This window comes from Anolis carolinensis, unplaced genomic scaffold, assembly GCF_035594765.1.
Source record: "Anolis carolinensis isolate JA03-04 unplaced genomic scaffold, rAnoCar3.1.pri scaffold_11, whole genome shotgun sequence".
NCBI classification, from domain to species: Eukaryota; Metazoa; Chordata; class Lepidosauria; order Squamata; family Dactyloidae; genus Anolis; species Anolis carolinensis.
In genome coordinates, this window is record NW_026943822.1 from 15,798,926 (window position 1) to 15,811,173 (window position 12,248).

At 38.9% G+C, this 12,248-nt stretch overlaps 1 protein-coding gene across 2 annotated transcripts in view; it reads right to left on the reverse strand.

Moving 5' to 3' along the window:
* slc12a1 (solute carrier family 12 member 1) overlaps window positions 1-12,248 on the reverse strand; it is a 62,696-nt gene that overhangs the window by 12,753 nt on the left and 37,695 nt on the right. For both annotated transcript variants that reach the window (XM_062963595.1, XM_062963594.1), the window contains exons 14-18: window positions 9,443-9,544; window positions 5,604-5,759; window positions 3,966-4,065; window positions 3,768-3,879; window positions 417-557 (exon numbers count right to left, since the gene is read on the reverse strand). In XM_062963595.1, the coding sequence (XP_062819665.1) occupies window positions 417-557; window positions 3,768-3,879; window positions 3,966-4,065; window positions 5,604-5,759; window positions 9,443-9,544 (611 nt within the window). The remainder of the gene's footprint in view (window positions 1-416; window positions 558-3,767; window positions 3,880-3,965; window positions 4,066-5,603; window positions 5,760-9,442; window positions 9,545-12,248) is intronic.

The window sequence follows — 12,248 nt, forward strand, 5'->3', positions numbered from 1 at the left end:
TTTTTCCTAATCCCTAGTTATTATCCAAGATGTTCGCTTATCCAAGATTCTGCCGGCCTGTTTATCTTGGATAAGTGAGATTCTACTGTATTATTATTATTATTATTATTATTATTATTATTATTATTATTATTATTATTATTATTATTGCTGCCCACACTCTGATGTTGCTTGGAATCCCTTGTCCTCATTTTCACCCATAAATAAAATGTTGGATAGCATGATAACCTGGAGCTGGAATTGTTTCTGAAATAACCCGCGAGACAAAGCATCGTCCCTTGGATATTCTCTATATTTACAAAACATTATCTAAAGAGACAAGAAGTACTCTTAACAAGCAAACAGGCATTCTCCATGTAACGGAGGCCGCTTTGAAGTAATGCTTCCCAAGCTCGCTCAGCAAATAAAGAGCTTACTTGAAGGAGACTTTTGACTCCGTCTCGAAAGCTGTCAGCTGCCACCGCCGCATAAAAGGCTTTCCTTTTGTTCTTTGTCAGCCAGGCCTGCTTCGTTGCCATGCCACTGTTCATCTCTGTAACACACAGCTTGCGTGGGCCCTGCGTGACACAGTCATACATGAGGGAGAGGACTTGGTATTGTGCCTGGCAACAATGGGGTGATTTTAAAGGAGGGGAATGGGAAGAATGTCAAGGAGACAAACGCATCGCCACAAAAGGCTCCAAAGAGAAAGCAACCTTTTGAAACGAAGCCTGATAGTAACATCACTCATTTTCCACTCAAAAAGGGTAAGCCTGTTAACATCACTTAGGTGTAGTGATAGCTGGGAGAAACAAAAAATAGAAGGAGGCATTGTTGCTTTTAAATAACGGGTAGGAAATAGCACCGGGTTAACATAGCAAACCAATCTACCCACTACTTCAGCAAAAATAATAGGATTCCAGACGGTTTAGTGCCAATTCACACAATTGTTTTTGCACAGGGTTGCGCCCATTCATACTTAGACTAGATGTAATGAAATCAATAAGGCTAAGTAAGTATGTAGGGAAGTTTCCTGTATATGTAGTGAAACCACAATACTGTTACTTTAACAGGTGGTGAATTGCAATCCTGATACATTGGCAGATACTGTACGTTAGAAGTCGATTCGCCACACAAAACCCAGCTGTTCATGGCATTATTAGTCAACAAGTGAAAATATGCTCCAACAGACTCGGGCTTAGAGCCCACATATATATGCATAACATGAAAATGAACAAAATCTGGCTACCAGTATTGAAAAATGCTAAAATCAGGACAGTAAATAAAGAACACTCAGAAAACAGGAATTCCAGACATGAATAAATCAGGGCCAGCTAACACCTCCCAACAAAGGATCCCCCCGACAATAAACAGCCAGACCTTGAAACTGAAAGGTTAAGCTCTCAACCATTAATAGCCTAGCTTGCTGCCCACCTAAGCAGCTCAAAAACAGCTGTGTCTGTAAGTAGAGAATTCTAGGTACCACTTAATTCAGGGAGGCTAATTTAACTTAATTTATGACACCATAAAACTGCTGGCAGTGTGTGAAGAACATGAGAATGTACTACCATCAAAAAGGACTTGGCGTCACAGTGGATGAAGAAGCGGTAGCTCCTCCTGTGGCCGGAATTGAGCATACCCTCATGAAGTTGGAAGCTGGAGAATGTTAAATAGCCTCTACTGTCTGCCTGTATATGTGGTATGTTGGATAATGGCATTAAATGCTGTTCTGTTCTGTCCTGTCTGTCCAAACGGCATTGAATGTTTGCCATGTATGTGTACATTGATCTGCCCTGAGTCCCCTTGGAGAGATAGGGCGGAATATAAATGTTGTTGTTGTTGTTACTCCTCGACGACTGCAAACTTAGAACAGTGTGGGGTTGAACTCCAACAAGTGGTGTCCTGTTCCTCTCCAGTTCAAGCTTTATTGCATTGTTTCCTACAGTGCTGCAATTGGGCACTGCAAATCTGCATTTCTATTTTTTGCCCCTCTCAAAGCCAATGCTGCTAAAACACTTCTAGCTAGACAGAGGATGAAAAGAACAAAGGGTTCTGGGGATCATAGAAGAAGCTTCTACAGAGCTTGGACATCTCTATATTTCAGTGCCTTTTGTCATATAATTTGAGTGCCATTTTTTCATGGCACCGAAAACGAAATAAAAAAGATAGTTAAGTGAGTATAAGCTTTGGAGTCTTTAAAGGCATAATAGGACTACGCTTAACAGGATGTTCCTATTTTATCACTCCTTTTCTCCCCCACAAACACAGATCACTGAAGTTCCTTATGTCACATTTTTACGAGCCCATAAAACTCAGATTTGGCTTAAATTTCTGGAGGAGGAGGAAAACAACTGAAATGCTTATGTTGGTGGAAATAAAAACCTACCAGTGCAACATGAAAACTGAGAATATATCAAAAACCTGCTGACCTGAAGTTCTCCAAAGACCCTACTAATGTCTGCACTGGGATAAGCAATAAAACTTCTATGCGATATAGGTCAACAGGTTGAAAAAGGACCAACAATGTTTTGCCTTAGATTGCTTTCCCATCTTAAACTCTTTTAATTATTTATGAACAACAGAATGTCAAATCTAAGCATGAGCATGGCCCTTCTATTTGAACTTAGGTCTACTATCTTTGAAAATAACACTTTGATACAAAGAACGGGCCCCTAAAAACTTTGGGTTCTCAACCTTCCTAATGCAACAATCTCTTAACACAGTTCCTCATGTTGTGGTGACCCCCAACCATAAAATTACTTTTGTTGCTACTTCATAACTGTCACTTTGCTACTGTTACGAACCATAATGTAAATATCTGGTGTGCAGGATGTATTTTCATTCACTTGGACCAAATTTGGCACAAATACCCAATACGGATACGCCCAACTTTGAAAACTGGTGGAGTTGGGGGGAGGTTGATTCTGTAATTTAAGAGTTGTAGTTGCTGGGATTTATAGTTCACCGACAATCAAAGAGCACTCTGAACTCCACCAATGATGGAATTGAACCAAACTTGGCACACAGAACTCCCATGACCAACAGAAAATACTGGAAGGTTTGGTGGGCATTGACCTTGAGTTTTGGAGTTGTAGTTTGCCTACATCCAAACAGTGTTGTGGACTCAAACAATGATGGATCTGGACCAAACATGGCATGAATACCCAATATGCCCAAATTTGAACACTGTTGAAGTTTGGAGAAAATAGACCTTGGCATTTGGGAGTTGTAGTTGCTGGGATTTATAGTTCACCTATAATCAAAGTGTCTCAGAAACAACCCTCCTCCCTTGGCTGAGAGGCGAGCTAAGAGGGGCTTTTAGTGGGAGGATTCATAGTCTTTCCAAAAAGGAAAAGGACAGGGAAAGAGATCTTCAGCCTTCTTTGCCAATCAGAAATATATCAGAAAAATATGTTTTATGATGGTCTTTGGAGACCCCTCTGACACCCCCAAGTTGAGAAATGCTGATCTATGCCTTGTGTTGTTTGTAGTTTATTGTTGTTGTTGTTGTTATTATTATTATTACAATAATTTATGGATTGTTGGTAACATCAGACACTGTTCATTTGCCTGGTAAGGCAAAATTCTCACCTGGCAAAGGCAACCCAAAATCAAGTGATTTCAAAATACATAACAAACACATATGAGCATGTATTTTTCAATATATTTTAAAATGCTTTGAGTACTATTATTCAGAGGAAGGTGGGGATATAAATGAAAATGAAAACAACAAAAACTGCATTATTTGGCAGTGTAGACAGGGCCACCTATTTGTCAAGCTTACTCACTGTGTACACTTCACAACACATGCAGAGTCCGTTGTTCTTTGTAAACGAATGTGCAATGTCCAACAAAGCTGGCCTAATCATGGGTGCCCCTGTTAGTACCAAGCACTGAGGCCTGTGAAAGCGGAAAGGGATACATTAAATTGTATAATGTGATCCTAGTGCAGAGCATACGTTGGACAGCTTTCATTGAGATCTTACCTGAAGTTTTTCACATGTTCATCCACCGTTGTCAGGTCTAGTGCAGAGTCAATGGCATTGACATAGTAGAGGGCCTGCGAGGATGAGCCCCAATTTACCTCTGTTGCCAGAAAGAGGAAGAGAGAAAAGCAACACATTACCCCACTTTTATTTTCTTTTTTTTTAAAGTATTTTTATTGAAGTTAAAAATGTTAAATACAGTGAAAGTGTTAGAACATTTTTTCGATAGGAAAGGTGCGTGAAAAGATAGTATAGATCAAGAATAAGATTTTTTTTAAAAAAGAAGACCTAAAAAAAAGAGAAGAAAGAAGATAAACCCACACCGATAGTTCATCCTAATCCAAAAAGAAAAGGAAAAATAAAAAAATAAAAAATGGTGTGTGTGTGTGTACACACACACACACACATGAGGGGAAAAAAGAGCGTTGACTTCCGTTCTTCCTCTTTGTGCCCTTGATGGTTTGGGTATAAATCTATAACCCTGTTAAGTTCCATAAGAATTACATAATAGTATTGTTACAGTTTTTTTCCTCCATTCTTGATACTCCTGATGTATTTCAAAAATATTTTATTTGCTCATGTTTATATAGTCTTCAAAGATTGACCAATCGGTCATTTTTATGCCTTTACCATTACTCTGTTTAATAAAAAAGTTTGTCTATATTCTTTATTTCCAAAATTTTGGCTTTGCTGGAATTAATTCTTGTTTCCACAATTTTGCAAAGGACATTCTAGCTGCTGTAGCAAAAAAGTAAATAGTTTATCTTTATTGGGGCCCTTAAAGAGCTGATAGTCGAACATACCTAATAAATAGATTTCTAGTTTCATTGGGAAATCAATCTGTAATATTTTTTTACATTTGTTATGAACCATTTTCCAATATTTCTCTGTTTTTTCACAGGTCCACCATAAATGATAATATGTCCCTTCTTGCTTTTTGTATTTCCAGCAATTATTATCTACATTTTTATACATTATCCCCAATTTTTTTAGTGTAATATACCACCGATGCAGCATCTTAAGCCAGTTTTCTTTTAAATCTGCTGCATATGTATATTTTAAGCGTTTAGTCCATATCCGTTCCCATTCATTCAGATTTATAGTTCTACCAATGTTCCTTGCCCATTTAATCATTGAATTTTTTATCTCTTCTGTTTCAGTTGCTCAGCCAATTAACTTTTCGTAGATGTTTATTATTAAAAATAAGGTATAGGCTGGATTTACCTTTACCTTTACCTAAGGTATAGGCTATGCATCATTTCTCTAAAATACTCAAAAATTCACAATCACCAATGTGGGTGACTAAAGTTAGGTATACACTGCTATATAATCCAGTTTCTGAATCCTCATTATGTGCATTGAACTGGATTATATGAGTTTACACTGCCATATAATCCATTTCAAAACAGGATCCTGATATATTTTCTCTCCAATACATCAAACAGTTGAACATTAAATTGTACTAATATGAAATAACTGTTATGTAACTGGGGCATCTTAAAGATTCCATAGTAATTTCAGGAATATTTAGTGGCAACAATTAATTGCTTTTGCAGCTCTATGTCTCAGAGCAATCTCTGAAGTTAATACACCAGACCAATCCCTTCTGCCATGTTCTCTCACAGGTGCCTGTCTTACCTGGCTTCTTATACGTCACATAAATGTAAAGAAACAGCTCGATAGCGTAAGTGATGAGAGCGGCCCACCAGTTGATGACAAACATGACGGCACAGCACAGCACCGCTCCGAAAAGGGAGATCCACATGTTGTAGTACCTGAAGGCAGGTCTCCAACCTACAGAACAAGTGAGCACATCAGAAATACAAAGGATAGAGAAAATAGAAATTATACTGAAAATGTCCTATTGTCTGATACAGGCCCCTTCCACACAACAGTATAAAATCTACATTGAACTGGATTATATGGCAGTGTGGACTCAGATAATCCAGTTCAAAGCAGATATTGTGGATTACCTGCCTTGATATTCTGGGTTATATGGCTGTGTGGAAGGGTCCTCTGATCCTACTTGGCTACATGTTTGCTGGTTTTCATCTGTAAAATTTTAGAAGGCATGGACATTGTTGTTGTTATTTGCCTTTGTTGGTTTTGATTTACAGTTATCCTAAGGAGAATTTATGGGGTTTTCTTGGCAAGTTTTGTTCAGAGCAGAGTTGCCTTTCCCTTTTTATATGTTGTACACCGCTTTGAAACCCACCCAAAGGAGAAAGAAGTGAAATAATAATAATAATAACAATAACAATAATCACACAGTCCTAAACACTTGGGAAGTGTTCGACTTGTGATTTTGTGATACGAAATCCGGCATAAATATCTCAATTGCTGTGTCATACTGTGTCTTTGTGTCAATAACAACAACAACAACAACAACAACAACAACAACAACAACAACAACAGGAAAAACTCAGCCGCTATCAGGACCTCAAGATTTAATTGCAAAGACTCTGGCAGAAACCAGTACAGGTGGTCCCTGTGGTGATCGGCACACTGGGTGCCGTGCCAAAAGATCTCAGCTGGCATTTGGAAACAATAGACATTGACAAAATTACGATCTGCCAACTGCAAAAGGCCACCTGACTGGGATCTGCGCGCATCATCCGAAAATACATCACACAGGGAAGTGTTTGACTTGTGATTTTGTGATACAAAATCCAGCATATCTATCTTGTTTGCTGTGTCATACTATGTCGTTGTGTCAATAATAATTATAATTATAATAATAATAATTATTCCTTTAAGACTCCTTCTATACTGCCATATCCACGTTATCAAAACAGATAATCTGCATTATCTGCTTTGAACTGGATTATATGAGTCTACCACTGCCATATAATCCAGTTCAAAGCAGATCATCTGGATTTTATATGGCAGTGTTTAAAGGGCCTGAGATTAAAGGATGCATTAGAATGAATGCGTTTGACACCACTTTCGCTGCCGCGGGTCAATGTTATTGAATCATGGGATTTGTAGTTTGGTGAGGCATCGGCGCTGTTTAGCAGAGAAGGCTAAAGGCCTTGTAAAACTACAATGTCCATGGTCCCATAGCATTGAGCCATGACAGCTAAAGAGGTGTCAAACCATTTGTTGTACAATGTGTAGAGCAGGCATGGGCAAACTTGGGCCTTCCAGGTGTTTTGGACTTCAATTCCTACCGGCTGTTAGGAATTGTGGGAGTTGAAGTCCAAAACACCTGGTGGGCCCAAGTTTGCCCATGCGTTCTCTATAGTGGGTATCTAACTTTTCATGAATCCAACCCATATCCTCACCTGTGTGCATATACACAGCAATTGTATCGAGGTCCCTACCGCTATTGATCTGATCTGCAATTGTTTAGCTCTGCAGATAATTAGGTGAAGCCATTCTTTTTCAACCTGACCTCTGATCAGGCAGCAGCAGGACAACGGATGGCAACTGTGCTAATACATATACTTATGTTTGTCACTGTGGCTTTGTCCACTTTGGAAATAAGAGGGCGGTTTCTCTGCATTTGAAATAAGTATCTCCATGCGGGAGTCTGAAGGATGTTGCCTTGGCTATGACTAGATAAACAAAGCTGCAAGATTTAAAACTGGCTCTAGTTGATGAAGTAGGAGGAAGTCTGAATACATGCTATTTTGGGGAGGATATTTTGGATTATAGTGTGTTGCTGTGATGAAAATTTTAAATGATGGCTAACCCTTGCAGGATTATTGTATATACTCGAGTATAAGCCTAGTTTTTCAGCCCTTTTTTTAAGACTGAAAAAGCCCCCCCCGGCTTATACTCAGGTGAAGGTCCTGGTTGGCTTATATTTGGGTCAGTTTATACTCGAGAATATATGGTACATTTATTATTTTTCTCTATTATTATTGGTATTATTACATTTATTATTTTTCTATATTATTGTTGCTACTATTACATTTATTTTACTCTATTTTTATTATTATTAATAATACATTTATTATTTTACTCTGATCTTATTATTACAGTAGAGACTCACTTATCCAACACTCACTTATCCAACGTTCTGGATTATCCAACGCATTTTTGTAGTCAATGTTTTCAATACATCATGATATTTTGGTGCTAAATTCATAAATACAGTAATTCCTACATAGCATTACTGCATATTGAACTACTTTTTCTGTCAAATTTGTTGTATAACATGCTGTTTTGGTGCTTAATTTGTAAAATCATCACCTAATTTGATGTTTAATAGTCTTTTCCTTAATGCCTCCTTATTATCCAACATATTCGCTTATCCAACATTCTGCCGGCCCGTTTATGTTGGATATGTGAGACTCTACTGCATTATTGCATTTATTATTTTACTCTATTTATTATTACTTATATTATTTTCCTGTATTTATTATTATTATTATTATTATTATTATTATTATTATTATTATTATTACATGTATTGTTTTACTCTATTATTATTAAAAGGATACATAAGCACATTTACATTGAAGAAGATGAGAATCATGATTTGATCAGAGTTGGACAGTCTTATCTTAAATTTGAGCTTTATGTAAATATTCAAAAACATTTAACCTACTGATGCCTCAATTAATGTAATTTTATTGGTATCTATTTTTATTTCTGGAATTTACCACCCTCAGCTTATACTGGAGTCAATGTTTTCCCAGTTTTTTTGTGGTAAAATTAGGTGCCTCAGCTTATATTTGGGTTGGTTTTTACTTGAGTATATACGGGTAGTTGCCCCTTCTGTCATCATTGATCTATTATACTTACTACTCACAGTAGTATAATTTTTATTATACTACTGTGTATATATGGTATTATTATTATTATTATTATTATTATTATTATTAAATGTCTAATCAAAGAAATGTATTAGATTTCCTGAAACAATACGGTATACCATATTTCCACTCCCAATACCAACTACAATGATTCCGTAGTATTGAAAGTGGCATCAAACTGCATTCATTATACAGTGTAGATGCAACCTTAGGAAGACATAAGTAGTGTTGCCTTGATGACCACATAGTAACACTGTTTGGTTAGTTCAGTGCCTTTAATGAAAGAGTTATTGCCTTTTAAACCTTATGCCACATTACGGCAGAGAACCAATGAAGGATGAAAACGCAATTGGTATTCAGTGTTTCATGCAATGCAAAAACTGTCAGGAGGCCAGAACAGCATTTTCAAAATAAACATGGTAATTAATTGGGTATTGTCTGTACACCTTTTGAGAGGAAAGGAAATGGATATAATTTATACATACACAAAGCAAATAAAAAACAAAGCACCTTCCCCACAATGTCATTTCAGTTGTACTAAAGGTCCCTACAAATGCTTTTGGCTCATCGCCTGCGGGATGTGTGTACTTGATGCATAAACATCATAGTTTTTAAGAGTCCCGACACCTCTTTCTCTTGACAGCCCCAATGCTTTGACAAATAAGCCAGCCCATACCTAATAGATGTGACTGGAAATAGAAAGTGAATGCTAACCTGGGGATTTTGCATAGGATGCGTGGAAACAAGAGAAATTGATCAGCGCATATGAAGCCAGGAAGAAGTTGGAGATGATGGGAGCAATGGTGTTCAGTTCGGCTATAAGGAAGGAAGACAACATAAAAGTTATTTGCGCCCTGAGGCTGGGGAGGAGGAGTCCCTTCACTTTGTTTTAACCTGTTTCAAACTGCATTATATGGCAGTGTAGATGGGGCTAAATCAGCAAAAAAGAAACTGATTCTGAAGCTATTGCTGGCGAGTGCAAGAAGTAGATGACATACAGCTACCTCTAGAGAGAATCCATGAGTTGTGTTGTTGAAGGATTTCATGGCCAGAATCCCTAGGTTACTGTGCATTTGTTGGTCTGTATGGTTTTAGAGGCAGCCCCCAGTGGCGCAGTGGATTAAACTGCTGAGCTGCTGAACTTGCTGACTGAAAGGTGGCCAGGTTCGAATCTGGGGAGCAGGGTGAGTCCCCGCTATTAGCCCTAGCTTCTGCCAACCTAGCAGTTCGAAAACATGCAAATGTGAGTAGATCAATAGGTACTGCTCTGGCAGGAAGGTAACGGCATTCCATGCAGTCATGCCAGTGGCCACATGACCTTGGAGGTGTCTTCGGACAATGCCGGCTCTTTAGTTTAGAAATGGAGATGAGCACCAACCCCCAGAGTCAGACACGACTGGACTTAATGTCAGGGGAAAACTTTTACTTTTACTATGGTTTTAGAGATGGCCGAGGCCCCCGTCTACAATGCCATATAATCCAGTTTCTGGATCCATATTATTTGCTTTGAGCTGGTTTCTATGACAGCATAGACTCATATAATCCAGTTCAAAACAGACAGTCTGGATTCAGAACAGGAGTACATCGCAGTGTTGACTTCTATAATCTAATTCAGAACAGATAATCTGGATTCAGAACTAGATTATATGGCATTGAAGACTCCAGTTCAAATCAGATAATCCAGATTCAGAATTGAATTATATGGCAGTGTAGACTCCTATAATCTAGTTCAAATCAGATAATCTGGATTTAGAACTGGATTATATGACAGTGTAGACACCTATACATAAGGGGTCCCCTGGTGGCACAGTGTGTTAAAGTGCTGAGCTACTGAACTTGCGGACCAAAAGGTCCCACGTTCAAATCCCGGGAGCGGAGTGAGCACCCATTGTTAGCCTCAGCTCCTTCCAACCTAGCAGTTCGAAAACATGCAAATGTGAGTAGATCAATAGGTACTGCTCCGGCGCGAAGGTAACGTTGCTCCATGCAGTCATGCCGGCCATATGACTTTGGAGGTGTCTATGGACAATGCCGGCTCTTCGGCTTAGAAATGGAGATGAGCACCAACCCCCAGAGTCGGTCACGACTGGACTTAACGTCAGAGGAAACCTTTACCTTTACTATTGGCTGAGGAAAAGCCTTCCCTGTGTTAGGTTCAAGGTATATGTGTGTGTGTATGTATATTACTAAAAATATAGCTTTATCACAACTTCATTCAAGGAATTGTGGCAATTCTGGTATTACAAGGGACCACAGTCTGCAGCTATCGGTTTAATTTCTAAAGCCCTCGGCAACCTATCTGTCGAAATCTAAGGTAAGAGCTATCTGTTCCTCTCCAGGAGAGGAGAAGGTGTCATAAATAAATCATCAACGTGATTCCACTTTCAATCTGGACCGAAACGCTTTGTGCTAGAATAACGGTACATGCAATATCCTTCTTGAATTCAAAAGGATTGTTAAGGACTTTTCTAAGCCTCCTTAGACAAGAAAAGGGCATAGCATTCACCAAAATTGGGGAAAAAACCCTCTTTTGTATAGCAACAAAGCACTGTATATTCAAAATAGGGAACTAGGTACAAAGTTAGCCGTCAGAAACAAATCAGCTCTGATCAAATGCAGAAGATGCTGCTGAAATCTCCCAGGGATCTTGTCGTCCGATCCTATTATGTGGGGAGAAAGAATTCACTGCACTAATGGTTTGGAACAACAGGCATTTGATTTATGGAGGCATCTTACAAAAAGGATAGAAAAGAAAAAGAGGAAGCAAACAAAAGTCTAGACTTGGTACCACACTGAAAAACATTCGGCAGAATGCCTTGAAGGGCGATTGCTTGATTTTTGAAGGTACTCAGCAATACACATGTAACTTTAAAGACTGAGTGATTCTGACATAAAATAAAAATAAAACCTTTCCCGGATTCCCATCTTCCATTCTGTTCAGCTAACAGTTTAAGCCTTGTGTTGTCGAAAGCTTTCATGGCCGGAATTACTGAGTTGCTGTGAGTTTTCTAGGGAGTATGTCCATGTTCCAGAAGCATTCTCTCCTGACGTTTCACCCACATATATGGCAGGCATCCTTAGAGGTTGTGAGGTCTGTTGGAAACTAGGCAAGTGGGGTTTATATATCTGTGGAATGATGTCCAGGCTGAGATATAGTACTCTTGTCTGTTGGAGGCAAGTGTGAATGTTGCAATTGGCCAGCTAGGAGCCTCCGATGGCCTAGGGGATAAAAGCCTTGTGATTTGAAGGTTGGGTTGCTGACCTGAAGGCTGCCAGGTCCGAATCCCACCTGGGGAGAGCGCAGATGAGCTCCCTCTATCAGCTCCAGCTCCATGTGGGGACATGAGAGAAGCCTCCCACAAGGATGGTAAATCATCAAAACATCTGGGCGTCCCCTGGGCAATGTCCTTGCAGACGGCCAATTCTCTCACACCAGAAGCAACTCCGGTTGCTCCTGACACGAAAAAAAATTGGCCATTGATTGGCATTGAATAGCCTTGCAGTTTTAAAGTCTGGCTGC